At 55.2% G+C, this 25,014-nt stretch overlaps 1 protein-coding gene across 1 annotated transcript in view; it reads left to right on the top strand.

Annotated features, from left to right (window-relative positions):
* TSPAN11 (tetraspanin 11) overlaps nucleotides 1-25,014 on the top strand; it is a 271,039-nt gene that overhangs the window by 29,426 nt on the left and 216,599 nt on the right. The window contains exons 2-3 of the mRNA XM_056117862.1: nucleotides 15,736-15,821; nucleotides 24,433-24,624. Of these exons, the coding sequence (XP_055973837.1) occupies nucleotides 15,738-15,821; nucleotides 24,433-24,624 (276 nt within the window). The 5' untranslated portion in view covers nucleotides 15,736-15,737. The remainder of the gene's footprint in view (nucleotides 1-15,735; nucleotides 15,822-24,432; nucleotides 24,625-25,014) is intronic.

Here is a 25,014-nt window from a genome sequence, read left to right as displayed (position 1 = left end):
CTTCGAATTTTCCCACCACCACCCAAGCCTGTCCCAATGGCAGATCCTGAATAATTTATTTTGTATTGATGGTTATGAATAATCCGCTGAAAAATTATCCCCAAAAAAGTTTCCTTAGAGGAAGGTGTGGGCTGGAGTGATAGCACAGTGAGTAGGGCGCTTACCTTGCATGCGGCCAACCGGGTTGACCCGAGTTCGATTCCTCTGCCCCTCTTGGAGAGCCTGGCAAGCTACCGAGAGAATCTCGCCCGCACGGCAGAGCCTGGCAAGCTCCCCGTGACGTATTCGATATGCCAGACACAGTAACAACAAAGTCTCCAATGGAGACGTTACTGGGCCCGCTCGAGCAAATCGATGAACAACGGGAGGACAGTGCTACAGAGGAAGGTGTATGCTGATATTTTCTTCATCAAGATTGGTTACCTTCCTCTCTGCATCCATCCAATGTGGTGTGCTACTCCTGGTATATCAGCCGTGCAGAGTCTGAGATGTCACATGGCCGCTCCAGGAATTCTAAAATTTTGACGTACGCCGGTTCTCACAGTGGACGTCCACCCCTGTGTTTGCTCTGGCCGCTCACACTGCATGAATTTCCACTTCCACTTTCATCATTTTCATCTTTCAGTTCTTGCCTTACTTCTCCTCGGATGAATCAGTTCAAACTCTGTTCTGTTGTCACCAGAAGTGACATCTATCTTTTTTTTTTCTCTCTCATAGTGTTTTATTGAGTCTATTTGGGTCACACCCAGCAGTGCTCAGGGCTTACTCCTGTCTCTGTGCTCAGGAGAGATCCCTGATGATGCTCCAAGCTGTGGTGCTGGGGCTTGAACTAGGGTCTTCCTCATTGCAAGGCAAGTGCCTTGACCCCTGGACTGTCTCTCGGGCTGGGTCTCAGCTTCTGTATGAAGCGCCCCGAGAGGGACTCAGAGGAGTTGGCTGTTGTGAGGAATGCCACTGTGAAGATCAGTGAGTGTTTTCTTAGTCTTCCAGTAAATGTCTCGGAGGAATGTGATGGGGCCCACAATATTCCCTTGTTTCCTTTTGACATTGGTTTTGTTTTTGCTGTGGGGCCACACCTAGCGATGTTAAAAAAAAAAAACTTGGGGGACTTTTTTTGGTTGTCTTGTTTTGTTTTGTTTTGTTTTGCTTTTGGACCACACCTGGTGATGCTCAGGGATCACTCCAGGTGGTGCTCAGGGGACACATGGGCTGTCGGGGATCGAACCTGGGTTGGCTGCGTATAAGACAAACCCCTTCTCCGCTGTACTATCCCTCTGGCCTCTCCCATGTCTCATTTGTTAAGGATTCTCTGTGCTGCTTTCCAGAGAGGCTCCAACAATTACGTTCCACCAACTGCGCCTGAGTCCCTTTTTTTTCCTTCTCGCACCAACATGAAGGCTGTTTCCTGATGCAAAGGAAACTTGGTTGACATGGGCTCACCGAAGCTGCTGGCTATTACTCTCAGCCTGCTCACCGAGTCTCAGCAAAGCCACATGTCAGATGTCCGATTGCAGTTAATAAAAAATTAAAATGAGGGGCTGGAGTGATACTACAGCGGGTAGGGCATTTGCCTTGCAAGTGGCTGACCTGGGTTCGATTCCCAGCATCCCGTAGGGTCCCCCAAGCACTTCCAGGAGTAATTCCTGAGGGCAGAGCCAGGAGGAACCCCTATGCATCGCCGAGTGTGGCCTAAAAAGAAAAAAAAAAAGGAAAAAAGAAAGAGCTTGCCTTGAATGAAGGATCCCAATTCAATCCCTGACACTACTTCTAGTCCCATGAGCACCATCAGAAGTCACTCCTGAATACAGAACCACAAATCACTCCAGGGCACAGAAGAAAGCCTTTCTTGGGGTCTGGAGCCATAGCACAGTGGGTAAGACCTTTTTGCCTTGCACACAGCCAACCAGAGTTCAATCCCCGGCATCCCATATGGTCCCCCGAGCACTGCCAGGAGTAATTCCTGAGTGCAGAGCCAGGAGGAACCCCTGAGTATTGCCAGGTGTGACCCAAAAAGCAAAGCAAAAAAAAAAAGGAAAAAAGGGAAAGAAAGGGGACTGGAGAGATAGCACAGTGGGTAGGGCATTTGCCTTGCACGCGGCCGACCCGGGTTCGATTCCCAGCATCCCATATGGTTCCCTGAGCACCGCCAGGAGTAACTCTTGAGTGCAGGGCCAGGAGGAACCCCTGTGCATCGCCAGGTGTGACCCAAAAAGCAAAAAAAAAAAAAAGAAGGAAAAAAAGACCCAGGAAAAACCTAGCTGATGCTTGCTAGGCCCTTCTCCAGGGGAACCTGCGAAGATGCTGTCCATGTATCAATCATATCAATGTCCAAACAAGAGAAGGAAGCAGAGAGAAAGCCAGGTCACCTGCTGGGGGGCTGAGCAGAGCCTGACTTGTTTGCATCATGCCTGTTGGCCCTGGCAAGCGAGATTTAAAAAAAAAAATAGAGCCATGTCCTTTGGAAAACCCATCTCTCAGGGCCTAAGGATGGAGGAATCTTATTTCTGGGATTGTAATTCAAGTTCCGCCTACAGTCCCTTCCCCAGGAGGCTATAGTTAGCAGCCAAGCCCAAGTTGGGTCCCCGTTCATTTGCCTGCGCACAGCACATATGGTGATGAGCCGTAGCATCCAGGGGGCACCCAGAGGCCCTCGTCAGCCACAAGGAGTCCCAGGAATCCCCAAGGTGCTGAGCAGACAAGGACAGGAGGTTCCCCACGTCCTGAGGCCTTGGCTTTCTGGCTTCCTGCCGCAGTTTCCTTGCATGGAAAATAATCCCGCCATAAGCTCAGTGTTTCGGCTGGGGGCCACACCTAGCGATGCTTGAGGGGTATTTCTACTCTGCATTCAGGAGTCATTCCCAGAGGCGCTCAGGGCATCGATATGGTGCTGGGGATCAAGCTAGGGTCAGTGGCTTGCAAAGCAAGTGACTTGACCCCTGGACAATCTCTCCGGCCTTCACATAACTGGTGGTGGTGGTGGGAGGCGGGGTTGGAGGGGCTGCAGATTTGGGTTCTTCACACAGTGCTCATGGGCCATTCCCAGGGAAGCTCAGGGGACCAGCTGGTGCCAGGGACCGAACCGGCCATATGCAAGGCAAACAACTAAGCCCCGGTACCCCTGAACCTGTACTGGATATGACCCAAAAAGAAAAAAATTATTTATGATTTTTTAAAAATTTGGACACTGTTATTTACAAAGCTTTGAATAAAGGAAGTTGGGCATGCAGTGTTCCAACTCCAAACCCACCAATAGTATCTGTGTATCTCCACCAGTGAGCCAACGTTCCCTCCCTCTCTCCTCTCCACCTTCTTAGAAAACTCATAATAAAGTTGGTTTGGGTCACAGGCTTACACTAGTGTTAACTCTTAGGGGTTTGGGAGTGTGTTTTTGGGGATGCTCTGGGGTTACTCCTGGCTCTGCACTCAGGAATAACTCCTGGCAGTGCTCGGGGGACCCTATGGGATGCTGGGAATTGAGTCTGGGTCGGCCGCATGCAAGGTAAAGGCCCTCTCCACTGTGCTATCGCTCCAGCCCCCCTTTCGTATTTTTCTGCATAATTTAATTTTACTTATTTCTTCCTTGGTTTTGGGGCCACACCCAGCGGTGCTCAGGGCTGACTCCTGTCTCTGTGCTCAGTGCTCAGGACTCACTCCCGGCAGTGCTTGGGGGACCCAGATGGATCGGGGATGGACAGGGCTCAATCCTGGGCGGGCGAGCACGACCCACTGTACTCTCTCTCTCTCTCTCTCTCTCTCTCTCAGGCCCCTATCCTGGCTTGAAACCCGAGTCCCTGAGAGTTTCCAGGCTGTGAGTGATGGGGTTTTGTGCCTCCAATCCCACGCCCTGTTCCCGGAGTGCCCGCTCCCCCCGGGTCCGCTTGGTGAATGTCCCGCGGTCCATCATCACTTCATCACTGAGGCATTTGCCTCTGTTCTTCTGAAAAGCCCTTCAGCTGGGAGGCTCGCAGCCCCTCAGGGCCTGCAGGGAGCCCCTGAAAACCCGCTTTGTCCGGCTGCCGAGCCCTGGGGCTGCCTTGCCGGGTGGACTGGGAAATCTTTGAGGTGGCCAACTCGGTCCTGAATAGGGTTTGTGTGGGAACACGCTTTCCCATTGCCCCACCCCTGCCTGTGCCCTTCAGTCTGTGCTCCTACAGAGCACGGAACGAGGTCACTGCGTCCGGCAGCGGCCACTTTGGTAGGAGAGTGACCCCCGTTCCTGCCATCCCTGCTGGCCCTGGAATACCCTGGCTCAGCCCTGCAAGGTCAGTATCCCGAGAAACCCACCCATTCTGGGCATCCGAGGGTGGTGCCAACCTGCCCAGACCCCCCAAAGCCTAGGAATCCAAAGTGCCGGGTGGCCATCGGCAACCCGGGACTCCCCCGCTGACCAGAAACTTCTGGTACTCAAGATACCCACTTTCTAACAAAATAGGAGACTAACACCCTAGAATAGCCGAGATAAGTACCAGGAGGATTACTCCATGGCTTTGAGGACAGCCGCACAAGCTAGGGGAAAAGGCAGCTCAGATAGAGAAGGGAGCACCAAATAAAGGGTGTTGGGAGGTTCCTCTCAGGATGGGAAATGCGTGATGAGAGTAGACTATAGACCAAACAAGATTGCCACTCAATGTCTCTTTTGCAAACCACAGCACTCAAAAGGAGAGAGATAACAAAAGGGAATGCCCTGCCACAGAGGCAGGGTGGGATGGGGGTATGGGGGGTGGGAGGGATACTGGGATCAGTGGTGGTGGAGAATGGGCACTGGTGGAGGGATGGGTATTCGATCATTGTATAACTGAAACCCAAGCACAGAAATTTGTAAGTATACAACTGTACCTCATGGTGTTTCACTAATAAAAATTTAAGAAGGAAAAAAAAAAGATACCCACTTTCTTTTTCTTTTTTTCTTTTTCTCTTTTTGGGTCACACCCAGCGATGCTCAGGGGTTACTCCTGGCTCTGCACTCAAGAATTATTCCTAGCGGTGCTCGGGGGCCATATGGGATGCTGGGAATCGAACCCGGGTCGGCTGTGTGCGAGGCAAACGCCCTCCCCTCTGTGCTATCGCTCCAGCCCCAAGACACCCACTTTCCTGGAGCCAAGGGAAGGCAGTGCCGTGGGCAGGGGCTGTGCATGCAGGAGGCCCCAGCCCAAGTCCCCAGCCCCTCTTTGTTCTCCACACCCTGCAAGGAGTGACCCCCCAATTACTGAGTTGGCTGCCACTGCCCCTCCCCAGAAAAGGAGGGTGAGAAAAAAAAAAGCCTCTGGGTCACTCTGTGCTCTGAGGCCCAGTGCGACAACCCCAGACTCAGACCAGCCAGAGCAATCGGACAGCAGAGATGGTGTTTGCCTTGCATGCAGCCCACCTGGGTTCAATCCCCTACATCCCATAGGGTCCCCCAGGCACTGCCAGGAGTAATTCCTGAGTGCATGAGCCAGGAGTAACCACTGAGCATTGCCAGGTGTGACCCACGGTCATGGTCCTCCCGTTGTTCATCAATTTGCTCAAGTTGGCCCAAGTAACACTGTGAGCCTTGTTACTGTGTTTGGCATACCGAATAACGTCACGAGTAGCTTGCCAGGCTTTGCCATGCGGGCTAGATACTCTCGGTAGCTCGCCGGGCTCTCCGAGAGGGGCGGAGGAATCGAACTCGGGTCGGCCATGTTGGCTGCGTGTAAGGCAAACGCCCTACCCCTTACCCGCTGCAGAGCACTTGCACTCAACCAGGTGATCGTGGCACTTGTCACTGGCACTGAGGTCAGGCAGAGCAGATGGGGGGACATTCCCCTTGCCCCAAGTGGGACCCCACTGAGCAGGGCCGTTTGGCAGGACAGCCAGGAGCTGGTACTGTAGGCTCTGGGCACCGGGGGGCAGAAGCCCAGAAGAGGGACAGGAAGACTTTGGAAACTTGTCTCAGCCAAAGTGGAATCTGGGCTTGCCCAGTCGCCGGGCTTGCCCATGACCCCTTGGCAAGTACCGACCCCTCCCCCCACTGCTGTGCTCCCCTTAGTTTAGACGCCAACTCCCTGACTCTAGGAAAAATAACACTGATATCAAAAGGCCTGTTTCAGGGCTAGAGTGATAGCACAGCGGGGAGGGTATTTGCCTTGCACACGGCCAACCAGGGTTCGAGTCCCAGCATCCCATAGGGTCCCCCAAGCACCGCCAGAGTAACCCCTGTGTATCGCTGGGTATGACCCAAAAAAGTGAAAAAAAAAAAACAGGCCTGTTTCCCAGAAAGTAGTTCAGTGCAAGGGCCTCTCCTTCAGAATGATGGGAAGGACAGAAGCAGAATGATAGCACAGCAGGGAGGGCATTTGATCCCCAGCATCCCATATGGTCCTCAAGCACCACCAGGCTCTGAGTGCAGAGCCAGGAGTAACCCCTGGTGTGACCCAAAAAGAAAAAAAAACCACACCAAAATCCCAGAGTGATGGAATGGGGGGGAGGGGAGGGAAGGAGATGGGGTGTACAGGTTTTGCATGCAGTAGGTCTGTCTTTGCTCCCCTTACAGCAAGGTCCTTTAAGCATCCCCCAAGCACTGCCAGGGTGGGTATCCCCAAAATCTAAAGGCTATTTGCTCTCTTGTGTACCTTACAGCTCCATTCCCAAGAGCCAGGCCAGCCTCGGCGGGGTAGCACGTGGCCGAGAAGTAGGGCATGGTTGGTTCAAGCCCGGCATGCAGCGCAGGACCAGCACACATGCCTAGGTGACATTGCGCCTCTAGGGACAGAAGAACTTGTCATTGCTTCAAGTGACAGAACCGGGGAACGAGTTTGGCAGGGGTATTCCCGGGCCCTGCGATAGCACAGCGGGTAGGGCGTTCGCCTTACAAGCGGCCAACATGGCCGACCCGAGTTCGATTCCTCCGCCCCTCTCGGAGAGCCTGGCAAGCTACCAAGAGTATTGGATATGCCAGACACAGTAACAACAAAGTCTCCAATGGAGACGTTACTGGGCCCGCTCGAGCAAATCGACGATCAACGGGAGGGCCTGATGTGTCCAGCAGGGGGAGAGCGAGAACAGTGAGTGGCGCGCCCCCTGCTGGACAGATGTGAGTGGCACTGGCCGGGCCGTCCCCTGGGGTTGTCCCCAGCGGGCCCACCACCCCACATTGTCTTTCATGGGTGACTGCACGCTATCTCCACCCTGAGTGCCTAATGGGCCCCTCGCCACGGGCACCCTGTCCTGCCCTGGCAAGGGGGAGCCCTTTGGGTGCTCTCCAGCACAGGGCCCGCCCTCTGTCCCCAAGACACCCCTTGTAGATGGCCAGGAACTGACCACTGGTCCCCTGTCCCGGTTTTTCCTCTGAGATGTCCTTGTAGTTTTGTTTTGGCTTGTTTGTTTGCTTGTTTGGGGGGGGGGGGGGTGTATTCTTTTAGGACAAGTTTGTAGCAGTCTTTCAGCCTGTGGACGCTGGTGAGTCACCTTGTGTTAATGGAAACACCTCCAGGTGTGAGCTACCACCAGTGTGTCCACGTGTTAAAGGAAGTTAACCGGGGGGTGCAGTGATAGCACAGCAGGTAGGGCGTTTGCCTTGCACGCGGCTGACCCGAGTTTGATTCCCAGCATCCCATATGGTCCCCCTGAGCACTGCCAGGAGTAACTCCTGAATGCAGAGCCAGGAATAACCCCTGAGCATCACCGGGTGTGACCCAAAAAAAGCAAAAAATAAAAAATAAAAAAGGAAGTTAAACGGAAACTGGAGGAGAGAGAGCAATAGTACAGCGGGGAGGGTGTTTGCCTTGCCTGCTACCAACCCCGGTTCGATCCCCGGCATCCCTCATGATCCCCGAGCCCCACCAGGTGTAATTCCCAAGTGCAGAGCCAGGAGTAACCCCTGAGCATCACCGCGTGTGCCCCCCCTAAAAAATAAGAAAAAAATGGGAACAACAGAAAATAAGACCACACGTGACCTTGTCTGTTATTTTCCATCGTGCTATGGTGCAGTTGCTGGACTCTGTGTCCACTGCCCTGTGCTCAGCCCCAGATTCTCTTCCTCACCATGCCAGGGTTCTTTGGCTTGACACACACACACACACACACACACACACACACACACACACGTTCACACATGGCTTCTCGCTTTCTGACTGTTTCTGGGTATTGCAGGTGAAGAATAGCATTTGTGAATAGGAACATAAAGAGAACTGATCCACCAACATGATATATACCAAATTTATACATTCTTCATAAAATAGCTGCAAAATACATGAAAAAGCACATGTTTATCAAAGGATCAACAAATCCTGGTCTGTAATGTATCTTCTTTGATGAAAAAGAGAACAGAACAAGCAGACACGAAATCAATAAGAATATAGGTGTACAATCAGCAGTTATAACTTTGTGTGATCTAATCAACACGAAGACTGTGACACTCGCAATGACATTTCTTTTCCAACTTGACCAGGAGCTGGCTCAAAGGGCGAGTGTGCATGTTTTGTTTGCAGAAGGCCTGGGGTTTATTGGGGAAGGGGTCCTTACTTTATGGATGCTCAGGATTTACTCCTGGCTCTGTGCTCAGGGATCACTACTGGCAGGGTTCAGGGTATCATACGCAATGCCATGGATCAAACCAACATCAAACCATACTTAAGGGGAGCACCTTAACCCCTGTATTCTCTCTCAGTCCCAAAAAGGCCCCAGGCTAATGCCTGCTTCACCTGGTGCCAGGTTTGGCCCCCAAATCTGTACCATACAAAACTTGGTATGTCAGGGGCTGGAGCAATAGCACAGCGGGTAGGGCATTTGCCTTGTTCGCGGCCGACCCGGGTTCAATTCCCAGCATCCCATATGGTCCCCTGAGCACTGCCAGGGGTAATTCCTGAGCGCAGAGCCAGGAGGAACCCCTGTGCATCGCCGGATGTGACCCAAAAAAAGCAAAAAAAAAAAAAAAACTTGGTATGTCAGAGGTTGGAATGTGGCCCAGTGGTAGAGCATTTATTTACCTTGCATGTGTGAACCCCAGGTCCAAGCCCTAACACCACACACATGCACACACATGCACACTCACAAACACGCACGCACACACACATGCACGCACACACATGGAAACGTGCATGCACACACGCACACACACACATGCACACACACACGCACAAGGCTATCTATAATATATGCAAGGGAACTTGCCTTGCATATGACCGACCCAGGTCCAATCCCCGGCATCCCGTATGGTTCCCTGCGCCAAGCAGGTGGGAGTAACCCCTGAGTGCAGAGGCAGGAGTTGGCCCTGAGCACCCCCCAGGGCCACTGTGAGAACTGAGAGCCACTCCAGCCGACATGCCCACCCCGCACCCCCCAGCAGCAAGGGAGGCTGGAGATGGCTCAGCCTTGGTGCCCACGTGCCCAGTTAAAGCTGAGGGGTGGTCGTCCTCACACAGAAACGAGTGTCCAGGGACCCTCCTCGTCCCCCGTGCCCTGAGACACCAGCACAGGAGCCGAGAGATAGAGCCAAGCCAGATCTGCTGTCACTGTCACCCTGGTCAGGGTGATGAAACCATCTTTAAGTTAAAGTTTCCTGGTCTTGCGAACCTGGGACTAATCCCACTACGTCCAGACGTTGGAGAGACGAGAAAGAGGATGCTTGCGCGGTCTCATGCCTGGGACTCAGCAGATGTTACCTGCACAGGGAGGTTAAGGAACTTGCCCAGGGTCACAGCAATGAACGGCAAGGCTCACGTTTCTGTCTGGTTCCAAACTGGCACTAACACTTAGGGACCTTGGTCACTGTCAGCGTAGAACCCCACATCAGGTAGGGGTTGCTGTGGGGAGAGGGTGCTGGACAGATTGTGCAGGAAACGAATGAAATCACTTAACCTGTGACTTTTATTTTCTTTATTTTTATATGCGGGGCCTCGCAAGCAGTGCTCAGGAGGTTGGGGACCCACCACTGATTCTTTTTTCTTTTCAAGTGAATCGCATGAGATACATAGTTACAAAGTTGCTCATGGTTGGGTTTCAGTCATACAATGTTCCCAAACCCGTCCCTCCACCAGTGCAGTTTCCCACCACCAGTGTCCCCAGTTTCCCTTCTGCCACCCTCCCCCCCAACCTTCTCTCTCTTCTCTCTCTGTCTCTCTGTCTCTATCTCTCTCTGTCTCTACCTGTCTTTCTCTGTCTCTCTGTCTCTATCGCTCCCTGTTTCTCTGTCTCTGTCTCTCTGTCTCTGTCTCTCTCTGTCTCTGTCTCTCTCTGTCTCTCTCGCTCTCTGTCTCTCTCTGTCTCTGTCTCTGCTCCATCTCTCTCGGTTTCTATCTCCCTCTCGCTCTCTGTCTCTGTCTTTCTGCCTCTGTCTCTGTCTCTCTCTGTCTCTCTGTCTCTGTCTCTCTGTCTCTATCTCTCTCTGTCTCTGTCTTTCTCTGTCTCTCTGTCTCTATCGCTCTCTGTTTCTCTGTCTCTGTCTCTCTCTGTTTCTGTCTCTGTATCCCTCTCTGTCTCTATCTCTCTCTGTCTCTGTATCTCTCTCTGTCTCTCTCTGTCTCTGTATCTCTCTGTCTCTGTATCTCTCTCTGTTTCTCTCTGTCCCTGTATCTCTCTGTCTCTGTCTCTCTCTGTCTCTCTGTCTCTGTCTCTCTGTCTCTCTCTGTCTCTGTCTCTCGCTCTCTGTCTCTGTCTTTCTCTGTCTCTGTTTCTCTGTCTCTCTGTCTCTGTCTCTCTCTGTCTCTGTCTCTCGCTATCTGTCTCTGTCTTTCTCTGTCTCTGTTTCTCTGTCTCTCTGTCTCTGTCTCTCTGTGTCTGTCTCGCTCTCTCTCTCTCTCTCTGTCTCTCTGTCTCTGTCTCTGTCTCTGTCTCTCTCCTAGGCACTGTGGTTTGCGTTATTCCAGACACTGAAGGGCCATCCTGTCTGTCCCTTTCCCTCCTTCCAGCACTCCGCTCTCGTCCAGAGTGGCCATCCCCATCAGCCCTGTCCCCGTGGGCCCTTCTGTCCCAGCTGCCCTCCCTGCCCTGCTCCTCCCCCCCCCCCCCAGCTTCCAACGATGGACCGGTCCTCCTGGCTCTTGCTTCTGCCGTCCTTGGGTATTAATTATCTTCCTGTCCTTTTTAAAATATCCCACAAATGAGTGCAGCCCTTCTATGTCTGTCCCTCGCCTTCTGACTCACTTCCCTCAGCGTGATACTCTCCACGTCCGTCCATTTATAAGCGAATTTCATGACTTCATTTTTCCTGGGGACTGCGCATGTGCCCTTGTTTCTTCGCCGGTCGCCTGTTCTGGGCACGCGGTTGCTCACAGGCTCCGGCTGTTGTGATCAGTGCTGCAGTGAACACAGGGATGGGGTGTGGGTCAGGCTGTGCAGTGGGTTCAATGCTTGGGTCTGGGGGGCTGGTGCTGGCCGGGCTCAGTGTGCCGGGGTCGCACTGGACACCCCTGCAGGACGGGAGGCTCAGGGCTGCACCCGGCGATGCTCGGGGGACCCTGTGGTGCCTGGAATCACACCAGGTCGGTGTGTGCCTGGCGCTTGGCATCCCACCGTGCTCTCTGCCGGCTCCTGCCCTGGGGCCTTACAAACCCCGCATTCCCTCTGCAAAAGGCCGAGCTGAGTGTGAAAATGTCCCTCCACCTGGACCTCATGGGGGTCCTTACTTCTCTGCCACTCGTGGCTAAAATGTTAGAAGAACTTTTTTTTTCTTGTTGGGGTCACACCTGGCAATGCACAGGGGTTCCTCCTGGCTCTGCACTCAGGAATTACTCCTGGCGGTGCTCGGGGGCCTCTAGGGGATGCAGGGAATCGAACCTGGGTTGACTGCATGCAAGGCAAATGCCCTACCTGCTGTGCTTACACTCCAGCCCTGAAATTATATTCCTCTGGGGGGGTCAATCCTATCTTCTGCCAGACTCCCTTTATGTATTTATTTACTCGTTCATTCTCGCGAGAGTGGGGGGTGGGGGCATTCCTTGGGTCATCCCTGGCTGTGCTCAGGGCTCACCTGGCTCTGCGCCTCAGGATCACTCTTGGTGGGGTTCTGGGGACCATAGGAGGTGCCGGGGATCAAACCTGGGTTGGTCGCATGCAAGGCAAACTCCCAACCTGCTGTATTATAGTTCCAGACCCCTGACCTTTTTTTTTATTTTTGTAAATAATTTTATTTATTGAATCATTGTGAGAGCAGTTACAAAGCTTTCGGGTCTAAGTCTCGGTCATACAATGAAACACCCGTACCTTCAGCAGTGCCCATTCTCCACCACCAAAAACCCCAGTCTACCCCCATCCCACACCCTCCCCCTACCTGTGGGGCAGATGATTTCCACATTACTCTCTCTCTCTCTACTTTGATCACATTCAATATTTTGACACCAGACCCACCATTATTATTTGAGATTTTACCCCAACACTCAGATCTGCTGAAAAGGCAACAGTAGACAATTTGTGTTCTATTGCTGGTTATGAATAACATATGATGTCGTGTGGCTGCAGTAGTGACCGCGCGATTTTGAAATTCCAAAATTTTAACACTTAAATCTGGAGGGGTTTCTGCCAAAACCTGCTGGGTTCCAAGGTTTGCTCCTGAGTCTCTGGGATCATGGCCATTAAGCAGCTTGATCAGGAGCCAGAAAGGCCGTTCGTGAGCGATGACTTGGGGTCTCGTAGGGGTGGGGAGGACAGGACCGACTCCACCCCCATCCTGTGAGGCCCAAAATGTCTCAACACTGTGACCTTCTTTTTTTCCAGTTATTTTTTTTCTTTTGAGGTTGTTCATCCCATTGGCTTGCTGGACTGGAAGTTCCATGGTTTGAATCCAGTGAGCCCCAGCAGGGAAGGGGGTTGCAAAGGGAGATGGATGCAGAGAGGGTCCTGGGACCCCAACAGGTCTACTCCCAGGGTGGCTGGCCAAGCCCCCTGCTGAATGACCCCTTCCTTCCTCCTGATCCCACCCAAACCATCCAGAACTACTCTTCTCCCCTCCCTCCCTCTTTCCTTCCCTCCCTCCCTTCCTCTCTCATCTCTCCTCTCTCTCTCTTTCTCTCTCCCTCTCTTTCCCTCCTCTCTCTTCTTTCTTTCTCTCTTTCTCTTTCTCTCCTCTCTCTCCTCTTTCTCTCTCTTTCTCTTTCTCTCCTCTTTCTCTCTCTCTCTCTCTCTCTCTCTCTCTCTCTCTCTCTCTCTCTCTCTCTCTCTCTCCTCTTTCAGGCTGCCTTTTTTTCCCCCTGTGTTTTTCCACCACCCTTGCCTCTCAGGCACAATTGGAGAAAAATGGGGTTTGTCTTCTTTTTTTTTTAACAAGAAGACTTAAATTGCCTCCTCAAGGTCTGCGAATAGAAATCCCAAATCAGACAGCCACCTTTTTCCTTTCCTGGCTTCCTCGTTCTCTGGCTCACAAGCTCCTGAGCTTGAAATAAAAAGGCAGAGCTGGGCCCGGAGGAAGTTCCTGGGATGGGGAGGGGTGGGGGGGTGCAGGGAGGCATGGCCGTGGGGGGGGAGGGGAGGGGAGGAGGCAGCCGGAGCACTGAGGGGCCCTGCAGGGGAGGAGGGGAGGAGAAAGACCTAGAAATAGGTCAACCAGCACCCGGTGGCTGAAGGCCCTGGAATGAAAGAGGGAGCAGGTTCTTAGCAGCTTGGGGGGGGGGGGGGTGCTGGTCCCGGGGCACCTGGACCCCTTGAGCAGAGGGGCGGGGTCTGGCATTCTGTTCAGTATCATCAACCTTCCCCGAGCTGTTCCCCTTCAGACCTTGTTGTCTACTTCCTGTGGCCCCTCTGTCCTGTCCCTCCGCCCCCCCTCTAATTGATGCAGTCTCCCCCAGTGACCACCTTGGAATTTCCTGGGGCCCCGCGGGGTGGGGGGCAGGGGTCCTTTGACCTCTGGGGACTGGAAAGATGGCATGGGGGTGCAGGGCGTTTGCCTTATACGCGGCTGACCCACGTTCCATCTCCAGCATCCCCATAGGGTCCTCCGAGCTCCCCTTCCCAGGAGCGACCCCTGAGCACTGAGCCAGGAGTCAGCACCGAGCACTGCCGGTGTGGCCCAACACAAACAAACAACAAAACGTGGGGGTGGGGAAAGAAATGCTGCTCTCGCCTGTCTTGGGCTCGGTGAGGAGTGAGCAGGGTCCCGGGGCTCAGCCCCTGCCACCCCCAGTCTCTGAGCCAATCAGGGCGGGAGTCTTGGTTTCTGATCCACTGTGCCGCCGTGTGCCCAGGGGCCGCACCCAGCAGGACCCCAGACTCTCTCCCAGTGGGGGTCCAACCTGCGACAACCTTCTTCCCACTGCGCCATCCGTGAGGTTGGGGACTTCCTGGTGTGTCCTGCCCCATGGCCCCCGTCCCCACCCCCGTGGCCCGCACCCTGCCGCCCCCCACCCAAGCCCCTCATCCGGTCTTCCTGCTCCATCTTCCTTGGACAGTTGAGGTGCCTGGCTGGGGGGCAGGGAGCGGACAGGGGAGGGGACAGTCTCGTCTGGTCGTGGAGGTCCTGTGCAGTGCAGAGGTGCTGTAAGCGGGGGCTCGCGCCTCTGTGGGAGCAGAGGCTCCTGGAAGAGCACACGGGACCCCCGTGCAAGGAAGGGGTGCTGTGTGTGTGTGCACAAGAGAAAGAGGAGAGAGGGAGAGAGAGAAAGAGAGGGGGAGAGAGAAAAGGAGACCGGAGGGAGGGAGGGAGGGAGGGAGGGAGGGAGGGAGGGAGGGAGGGAGGGAGAGAGAGAAGAGGGAGAGAGAAGTGAGAGAGGAGTGAGAGAAGAGGGAGGGTGGGAGGGAGGGAGAGGTGGGGAGAGGGAGGGGGAGGGGCAGGTCAGCCTGGGCCCTGCCCCTGATGGTTGTGTGTGCGTGCATGCAAGTATACATGTGAACAAGAGAGAGAAGAGCATGTTTGTGCCCTGCACCGGTGATTGCTGTGATTCATGTGTGTGTGTGTGTGCGCACACGTGTGTGTTTGTATGTGCGTGTGCATGTGTGTGCATTTCTGTGTGTGCGCGTGTGTGTGCATGTTGGGGGATGGGGTGCGTGCATGTGTGTGCACTCGTGTGTGTTTGTATGTGCGTGTGCATGTGTGTGCATTTCTGTGTGTGCACGTGTGTGTGCATGTTGGGGGGTGTGCATGTGTGTGTGCACACATGTGTGTTTGTATGTGCATGTGCATGTGTGTGCATTTCTGTGTGTGCGCATGTGTGTGCATGTTGGGGGATGGGGTGCGTGCATGTGTGTGTGCACTCGTGTGTGTTTGTATGTGCGTGTGCTTGTGTGTGTATTTCTGTGTGTGTGTGTGTGTGCATGTTGGGGGTGTGGGGAAGGCATGTTGGCTTGTGCCTGGCACCACTGATTGGACAAGGAAAGGGTCGGACCCCAGCGAGGCCAGTGCTGGGGAGGGGGGGAGGAGGGGTCTATGGATGAGGCCGACACCCAGAGCACCGAACTCAGGGCTCAGAGCTGGAGTACAGCGTGCAGGGCACTTGCCTTGCACGCGGCCAACCAGATTTCATCACTGGCCCCCCAGATGGTCCTCTGAGCCCCACCAGGAGTGACCCCTGAGCACAGAGCCAGGACTAACCCTGAGCACTGCCAGGTGTGACCCTAGAACTGATAAATGATTGAAACATAAAACCCAGCCCCTCAGGGCCCCAATCCCACCCTGCTCCCTCCCAAGGCTGCCCCGGGGCCTTCACTTTTCCTGGGCTTAGCTCTGGGAGTCCATCTGCTGACCCAGACCCGCAGGGGCCCGCAGCCGTCCATGCTGGCGAGGAGAGGGTGTGCAGGCAGCTTACTGTGGACCCTGCCCTAACCCTGGCCTGCCTGTCTCCCCCACAGCCATGGCCCAGGACAAGGCGGAGCAGGACGACTGGCTCGTGGTCTACCTGAAGTATTTACTCTTCGTCTTCAACTTCTTCTTCTGGGTGAGTCGGCACGCCCGCCCCCGGTCTGCTCCCCTCCTCTGGGCTCCTGGGTCAGACACAGACGCAGGGTGTCTGGGAGGGGATGCCTCACCCCCCGGCTGTGAGCTTGTCTCCCCCGAAGCTCTTCCTGTCGCTCTGAGTCTCCTGGGGCACGCGACCCCCAAAGTCATCCCAGCTTCCCACATAGCCACTGAGAAGACGCGAGAACTGGGGGAGAAGGGGCCTGAGATGGGCTAGGAGCCCAGAGCACCTCCCACTGGGGACCCCCATCCTGGAGGAGACGCCCCACCTGAGTTCCCTATAACTGCCCCCCAAAGGGCTTGACATTGGACTGTGTGGATTTCTGGTTGTTGTTGTTTTTTCTGGTTTGGTTTTATTTTTTGGAACGGGGGGTCATACCCAGCGATGCTTGGGGGTTACTCCTAGCTCTGCACTCAGGAATTACTCCTGGCAGTGCTCAGAGGACCACATGGGATGCTGGGAATCGAACCCGGGTCAGCCTCATGCAAGGCAAATGCCCTACCCGCTGTGCTATTGCTCCAGCCCCTGGATTTCTGCTTTAGGTCACATCAGGCGATGCTCAGAGCTTGCTACTGACTCTGCCCTCAGGACTCACTCCCGGCAGGGGATGAGGGGACCCTGTGGGATGCTGGGGATCGAACCCGGGTCTGCCACATGCAAGGCCAGTGCCCTCCCCGCTGCTGCCCTCACGCTCCGGCCCCGGGGGTTGTGGGGATTGGTGCTTTGGTCTCCTTCCACCTGGGGATAACCCAGAGGGTAGGTTCGGGTGGGATTCTCTGGGCCTACAGGTGGTTCCACAGATCCCCGAGTGCCGTGTGGTAACGCTGTGCTTGGGTTTCAGATCCCCAACTGCGGAGAGACCAAGTCCACACACGCTAATGCAAAAGCAATGTCACTGTCACCGTCCTCCCGTTGTTCATCGATTTGCTGGAGAGGGCCTAGTAACGTCTCCATTGTGAAAGTTGTTACTGTGTTTGGCATATCGAATACGCCACGTGGAGCTTGCCATGCGGGCGGGATACTCTCGGTAGCTTGACGGTCTCTCGGAGAGGGGCGGAGGAATCGAACCTGGGTTGGCTGGATCGGCTTCGTGCAAGGCAAACGCCCTACCGCTGTGCTATCGCTCCAGCCCCATGCAAAAGCACAGGAACTTGATCACTAGCCCAAGCCAGTGCTAGCCCGAGCTAGGGTCCGAGTCTCAGCAGTGGAGTCTTGGCAAGGACCCTGATTCCAAATCACCAGCACTTTATATAGGGTTCAGAGTTAAGAAGCAATTTATATATTGGTCTATTTTTAACATCGGCTCTATTACAACAGTGGTCAGCTATTAGACAACGGTTAGTAACAGTCTCTTTTTATTTATTCATTTATTTATTTATGTTTTGCTTTATGGGTCACACCCAGCGATGCTCAGGGGTTCCTCCCGACTCATGCACTCAGGAATGACTCCTTGCGGTGCTCGGGGGACCCTATGGGATGCTGGGAATCGAACCCCGGTTGGCTACATGCAAGGCAAACGCCCTACCCGCTGTGCCATCGCTCCAGTCCCAGTAACAGTTTCTAAGGAGGGTACAGTGACCCCTCATGACCGGCCAGACCCAACTGCCCAATTCCCTATCTCGGCACATTACTCAACTGGGAGTTTACCAGAAACTGCAAGTCCTGTCTCTGGGAAACAGAAACTGAGGCCTGCCTCAGACTTCCATTAACTGCAGCTTGTCCTGGCATCAGTTTTGCCCTCGCAGTAAGGGGTGGACATGCCTGAGAGTCTTGGTATAGACTCTCCCGCCTCCTCCAGCCTTGGGGGGTGGGCAGGGCTCCCCCCCACCCTGGTGTGACTTTTCCTTCTGACGAGGACCCCGCCCTCTCCCTGAGTGCCCGACTTGACGCTCTCGTCTTAACTGGGTCACTTCTGCCAAGATCCTCTTTCCACACGGAAACAAACATCAGCTCCAGGGTTCAACTGAGCTTCCTGGGGACACGGTTGGATTTCTGTGTCTGTGTGTTTGTTTGTTTTTATTGAATCATCCCGAGAGACACAGTTACAGAGTTGTCCAGGATTGGGTCTCAGTCATTCAACGTTCCAACACACCCGTCCCTTCCCCAGTGCTCATGTCCCACCATCAGTGGTTTGAGCCAGGAAATTGGCCGTCCCTGGAGTGGACCAGGCTTGGCCTCTATCCAGACAGGAGTTGAGGGTCCCTCCCGTGGGCAAGTTCAAGGCCTTGACTAAAGCGCCATTCACCCTTTGAGTTATCTGTCACTCCCTGAGACACCCAGGAAGCATCTTAGAAGGGCAGAGAAGCAAGGAGGGGACACTCTGCATGGGTCTCTCATTGTCACTGTGAAGCTGATGAGGTCTGGGAGTGAAGATGGCGGACCAGAGAGAGAGCACGGGAAGGGGAGGGGCGGAGAAGGCCACCATGGTACGAGCAACCCTGCGTGCTCAGGGCTCACTCCTGGCGGGACTCCCAACACTAGTGTTGTCTGGACCACACGTGGTCGACTGCGTGTGAAGTAAGAGCCCTCCCAGCTGCCCTAGCGGAAATTTTTTTCAAATCTTTAAAAAATTTTCAAATTTTTTAATTTTTAATGTTTTAATATTTTTTGGGGGGGGGTTGGGTCATACCCAGCGATGCTCAGGGGTTACTCCTGGCTCATGCACTCAGGAATTACTCCTGGCGGTGCTTGGGGGACCATATGGGATGCCGGGGACGGAACCCAGGTCGGCCACGTGCAAGGCAAACGCCCTACCCGCTATGCTATTGCTCCAGCCCCTGTTTTAATAATTTTTAAATTTTTAAAATATTTTTAATTTTTATTGAATCACCGTGAGATACAGTTACAAGCTTTCATGTTTGAGTTTCAATCAAACGGTAGTCGAACACCCATCCCTCCACCAGGGCACATTCCCCACCACCAATCTCCCCAGTATACCCCTCCCCCTTTCCCACCCTCCCCCTGCCTCCCTGGCAGACAATTTCCCTTTTGGGCATATATATGCAGATTCTGAGAGGTTATTATGTTTGGTCCTTTATCTACTTTCAGCACACATCTCCCATCCCAAATGATCCCTCCCACCATCATTGACTTAGTGGTCCCTTCTCTATCCCAGCTGCCTTCTCCCCCAGTTCCTGAGGCAAGCTTCCAACCATGGAGCAATCTTCCTGGCCTTGTTTCTACTGTCCTTGGGTGTCCATCTCATATTATGCTATTTTATATTCCACAAATGAGTGCAGTCCTTCTACGTCTATCCCTCTCTTTCTGACACATTGCGCTTAGCATGATACTCTCCATGATCATCCGCTTAGAAGTAAATTTCATGACTTCATCTCTCCTAACAGCTGCATAGTATTCCATTGTGTCGAGGTACCGAAGTTTCTTTAACCAGTTCTCTGTTCTCTGGCACTCAGGTTCTTTCCAGATTCTGGCTATTGTGAACAGTGCCGCAATGAACATGCAGGTGCAGATGTCATTTCTACTGTGCTTTTTTGCACCCTCGGGGTATATTCCCAGAAGTGGTATTGTGGGGTCATACGGGCTGGCAGAAATTTCTGCAGAACCTCATGGTTCTGAAGCCCAGAAGTTCGAAACCAAGATGTCCAGACCACCTTGCATTTGACTAACCTGGTCTTTTATCTTTTTCTTTCTTTCTTTCTTTCTTTCTTTCTTTCTTTCTTTCTTTCTTCTTTCTTTCTCTCTCTCTCTCTCTCTTTCTTTTTTTGAAGTAAAACCAGATTTTACTTGAAGGGCTTTCAAGGATGGGACTGGAGGGGCCAGAGCGATAGCACAGCAGGTAGGGCATTTGCCTTGCACGCGGCCAACCCTGGTTCGATTCCCAGCATCCCATAGGGTCCCCTGAGCACCGCCAGGAGTCATTCCTGAGTGCAGAGCCAGGAGTAACCCCTGAACATTGCCGTGTGTGACCTCTCCCCCCAAAAAGGAAGGGAATGGAGGGAGAGCAAAGGGAGAGAACAATGAGTTCGGGGGGGTGGGGCACAGGTGGAGAGAGACCCTCCACACACCCCAGCATTAGATATGGAGGCCTGAAAGTGCACATCTCAAGAGGGGGGTGAGGGCGACCCATGGGCTCAGCCACCTGGGCACAAGCAGCCCATGGGCTCAGGGCACATGCACCTTGACTGACCCCGTCTCGGCCGTGACCCTGAGACTGCTGGGCCAGCTCTTACCGTGTCAGAAGCTCACACCTTGGGAAAAGGTGGTCTGGGAACCCCACCTGCCTGACACTGTGTTTGCAGTTTCAGGGTGTGGGTTAGGAACCACGCAACCCACTTCATGGGTCGGGATGGTTTGCGTTCCCAAGTCTGAAAGGTCCTGGGGCTGGAGCGATAGTACAGAGGGTAGGGCGTTTGCCTTGCATGCAGCCGACCCGGGTTCGATTCCCAGCATCCCAAAGAGGTCTCCGAGCACCGCCAGGAGTCATTCCTGAGTGCATGAGCCAGGAGTAACCCCTGTGCATCACCGGGTATGACCCCAAAAGATAAATAAATAAATAAATAAATAAATAAATAGATGTAGCACTGTCCTCCCGTTGTTCATTGATTTGCTCAAGCGGGCACCAGTAGCATCTCACAAAAAATTGTGAGACTTGTTGTTACTGTGTTTGGCATATCGAATACGTCACGGGGAGCTTGCCAGGCTCTGCCGTGCGGGCGAGATACTCTCGGTAGCTTGCCGGGCTCTCCGAGAGGGGCGGAGGAATCGAACTCGGGTCGGCCATGTTGGCTGCGTGCAAGGCAAACGCCCTACCACTGTGCTATTGCTCCAGCCCAATAAATAAATAAATAAAAAGAAAGAAAGAAAGAAAGAAAGAAAGAAAGAAAGAAAGAAAGGTTCTGGCTCCCCTGTCCTGTGGGGCAGAAGCCCAGAGGTCTGGCTGTCCTGGAAGCCTCTGCTGGTGAGTGACCACTTGGGGAGCCACGAAGCCCCTCACTGCTATACCCACACAGCTGCCCTGTTCTCGGCCAGGGCTGGGTTTTCCTTTTCTTTCCTTGTTTGTTTGTGGGGTCTGCGCCCAACACTAGTCGGGGCTTCCTCCAGCTCCGTGCTCAGGGCACACTTCTGGTGGTCTCAGGGTGCCAGGGACCCAACCCAGGCCGGCTTTGATCAAGGCAAGCGACCCACCTGCTGTCCTGTTGTCAAGGCCCAATACTGGGTTCTCTGACACAGCGTCCCGTGTTCGTCCCTGGCCTGGAGACCGCTGATCCAGCTGCTCCGATATGCCTGGGGTCCAGCCTCAACTTGGATTAGGGCTAGGGTTAAATTAGGAAGAAGTACAGGGCTCAGGGAGGGGGATTAAGGGTCAGGGTTGGATTGAGATTAGGCTGTGTGCATGGTATGAGTTAGGGTTCAGGGCTGGGGGTGGGGGTTAGGGTCAGTCTGTGTTTATGGTGTGGGTCAGGGTTTAGGGCGAGGGTTTGGGATACGGGTTCAGGGTTAGGATTAGGCTTTGTGCCGGGTTGGGTTAGGGTTTGGGATTAGGATCAGGTTAGGCTGTGCCCACGGGGTGGTCATGCATAGGAAGGACTGAAGAGAGCAGTCCCCCCACACCACCTGCACCAAAAGTCTCCCTCCGTCCACCCCTCTCAGTCCCTGCCCGCCCCCACCCCCACCCCTGCACACTGCCCCGTCTCCTCCACTGCCCACCTGGACTTGACTGCCCAGGCTTGCCCCGGCTGCAGCTTGTCTGGGCCTCTCTGTCCTCTGTCCAGCCGCCAGGCTTCTTCCCTGTGCCCAGTGGGGCGCCCGCAGAGAAGCAGGGACCAGGCTTGGCTGCAGCCGCTCCCCGGAAGCGTCTCCCTCCGCTTCTGCCTCCCTCCCCCCCCACCCCTGCCATGTTGTTCTCAAATTTATTATTTTAATTAGCTGCTTGGCTGTGCTCATAATCAAAACTTCCCCAGCCTCCCAGGAGCTCTGCCAGGCTGCGGGGGCGAGGCGGGGTGGGCAGCTCTGCCCTGACCTTCAGGGCGGGGCCAGGGGGGTGAGACGGGGTGGGCAGCTCTGCCCTGACCTTCCAGGGCGGGGCCAGGGGGAGCGAAGCGGGGTGGGCAGGTCTGCCCTGACCTTCCAGGGCAGGGCCGGGGGGCAGGGTGCACCCCACATCCCCTGCCTCCCCCCTCCTCCTTGGAGCCCCTCTCTGCGGGGCACAAAACCCCCGGGGCAAGGGGCCTTGACCACCTGCGAAATGAGTCCAGGATGGGGCCAGTGGGCCCATGGTGGTCCCCCAACCGTGCAGGGGACCCCTTGGCGAACTGAGGCCTCCTGGGCACAGCACCTGAGCCCAGTGGCCCCTCCAGACAGCAGGAAGGTGGACTCACCTTATTCCTGTCCACCACCCCAGCCCCCTGTTGTGGCCCCAGGCCTTCATCCAGACACAGTGAGCGCCTTCCTGGCCCTCACCCTCTCTCCCACCCTTCCTACTTGGTCTCCCTCCTCCCCTCCCTCTCCTCTCCCTCCTCCCTTCCCACTCCTCTCCCTCCTCCCCTCCCTCTCCTCTCCCTCCTTCTCTTCCCTCTCCTCTCCTCCTCTCCTCCCCCTTGCTCTCCCCCACCTCTTCCCTGTGTCCCCCATTCACCCCCTCTCCTTCCTGTCCCCTCTCTCCCCCTCCTCCTCTCCCCCTCTCCATGCTCCCCAAATCCCTCCTGGCTCCTCCGTGCTCCCTCCCTCTTTCCCTGCCTCCAGTGCAGCGCCCAGCCTGCTGGGGCTCCTGAGCTGGCCGAAAGGATGGGGGGGGGTTTTGGGGGGGGGAGGGCTGTCACTCTGGAAACACGCAGGCGCCAACCAGAGGCTAGGGTGGGCAGCCCTGGACCCGGAAGTCCACAGAGGTGGCCACAGCCGGAACCCCCGGCCGCCTACACTGGGTGCTCTCCCTTGGTGCTCGCAGGATCCCTCCTGACCGGGCTCAGGGGACCCCAGGGATGCAGGGACAGACCCGGCCCGGCCAGTGCAAGGCCAGCGCCTGTGCGCTGTGCCAGAGATGGCTCAGCCCGCCCTCCCCTCAACTCGGACTGGAAATCGTGCTCCTCGTTAGCACACCTTGCACCCCAAAGCTCCCACGGAGGCTCTAAGGGACAGAGGGACAGAGGAAGGCCGGGCCGGAGGGCAGATCCTAGGGGGGCGGTGCTCTGGGCGCATCCCGCTCTGCACCCCCAGCCGGGAAGGCGTCGGGAAGGCGCCCACAGCGCCACCTGCTGGGCGAGAGGGAGCAAGACACTTTGACCCCTTAGTAAACTTGAAAACTTCCCTGGGGTTCTCTGCTAAACCTTCTCTTTCTCTTAAAAAATAAATAAATAAACAAAATTGGGGGGCCTTCCTGGCAGTGTTTAGGGGATCCTGTGGTGCCGGGGTTGGACCCCCCTCCCCCATACACGTGCATGCACACATCCCCAGCCCCATCTGCTCAAAGTTGGTAAAACTTTCCTTCCTGGCTGGTGCTCCAAGCTTCTGTGTTGCCTGGGGCATGACCTAGATTTTCCAAGCTCGGGGAGCTGGTGCAGCCAGACTCCAAAGCACCGGGCTTCGAGGGGGCTGGGGAGCAGGGTGCCAGCGTAGGCTTCCACCTCGGACCCTGGGTGTGTTATTCTCTGCGGGTGACTGTTTCCCTGGGCAAGGGGTTCTCCAGAACTTTTGATCAACGCCCTCCCCCCCCCCACCCCCCCCCCCGCCCCGTGCCTGCCCGCTCAGCTTGCAACCCACTTGCATTAGACAAGCTTGGTGGGGAGCAAAAATCTTGTGTGTTTCTCTGGAGAGACAGCACCCACAGAACGCCCAGTGCCTGGGTCTTTGGCAGGAGCTGTATCAGCTCACAATGGCCACATTAACTCCTGATGCTCAGAACCCCTTCCTGCCACTAGCCTCTACTTGGGAGAATTAAAAAAAAAAAAAAAAAGAGGGGCTAGAGCAATAGCACAGCGGTAGGGCGTTCGCCTTACACGCGGCCAACATGGCCGACCCGAGTTCGATTCCTCCGCCCCTCTCGGAGAGCCCGGCAAGCTACCGATATGCCAGACACAGTAACAACAAAGTCTCCAATGGAGACGTTACTGGGCCCGCTCGAGCAAATCGACCCAAAAAGAAAAAAGTCAAAATAAGAAAACAAACAAACAAACAACAGAAAAAAAAACAGCAAAAAACAGGGCCTGGAGAGCTAGCACAAAGGGCAGGGCATTTGCCCTGCACGTGGCCGACCCGGGTTCGATTCCCAGCATCCCATAGGGTCCCCCGAGCACCACCAGGAGTAATTCCTGAGTGCAGAGCCAGGAGTAACCCCTGAGCATCGCCGGGTGTGACCCAAAAAGCAAAAATAGAAAAAAAAAGCTGGGTGGGCAGACCTGCTGCCCCCTCTCCCCACCTTTGCTGGAAAACGCGGATGGAGCCAGGCAGCACCCCAGGGAGGCGGGAGGGGCTGACGGGGCATCCGTCCATCCGTCGGGAGGGCAAGTGACCAGAACTCAGCGGTGGGGGTGGCAGCCGCTTGCCCACCCCGGGAGAGGAAGGTGTGTGCCCGCGGGGGACGGTCGAGCCCTGGGGGCAGATGGGGCAGCCCTGACGCGTCTCGGGGGTCCCGCAGGCGGGGGGCGTGGCCGTGCTGGCGCTGGGCGTGTGGACGCTGGCAGAGAAGAGCAGCTACCTGGGCGTGCTGGCCTCCAGCACCTTCGCCGCCTCCGCCTGCATCCTCATCCTCGCCGGCGGCCTCGTCATGCTCACCGGCTTCCTGGGCTTCCGCGCCGTCGTCCGGGAGGACAGGGGCTGCCTCTTCACGGTGAGTGCCCCTGCCCGCCCCCGCCGGGCACCCGGGACTCGGGGCTGGAATGCTGGGGAGGGGCTTTTAGTCCTGGGGCCCGGGGGTTGCATGGTCTGGGGTGGGGGTGGTGGGAAGCTCTGAGCCCGTGGAGCACAGAGCAGAGGGCGTTTTCCTTGCACGCAGTTGACCGGGGTTCGATTCCCAGCATCCCATAGGGTCCCCTGAGCACCGCCAGGAGTCATTCCTGAGTGCAGAGCCAGGAGTGACCCCTGTGCATCGCCGGGTGTGACCCAAAATTGGCTCAGGCCTGATTTTCTGATACTTAGATTTAGAAGCTAGCTGGGAACTCAGGTTTGGTTGTTTGGGTCCCAGTGACTCTGGGGCCGGGGGTGGGGGGAGGGGCGTCCC

The sequence above is a fragment of the Sorex fumeus genome, unplaced genomic scaffold, assembly GCF_029834395.1.
Source record: "Sorex fumeus unplaced genomic scaffold, SorFum_2.1 ptg000036l, whole genome shotgun sequence".
NCBI classification, from domain to species: Eukaryota; Metazoa; Chordata; class Mammalia; order Eulipotyphla; family Soricidae; genus Sorex; species Sorex fumeus.
This window is presented reverse-complemented; position numbering and strand designations above follow the sequence as displayed.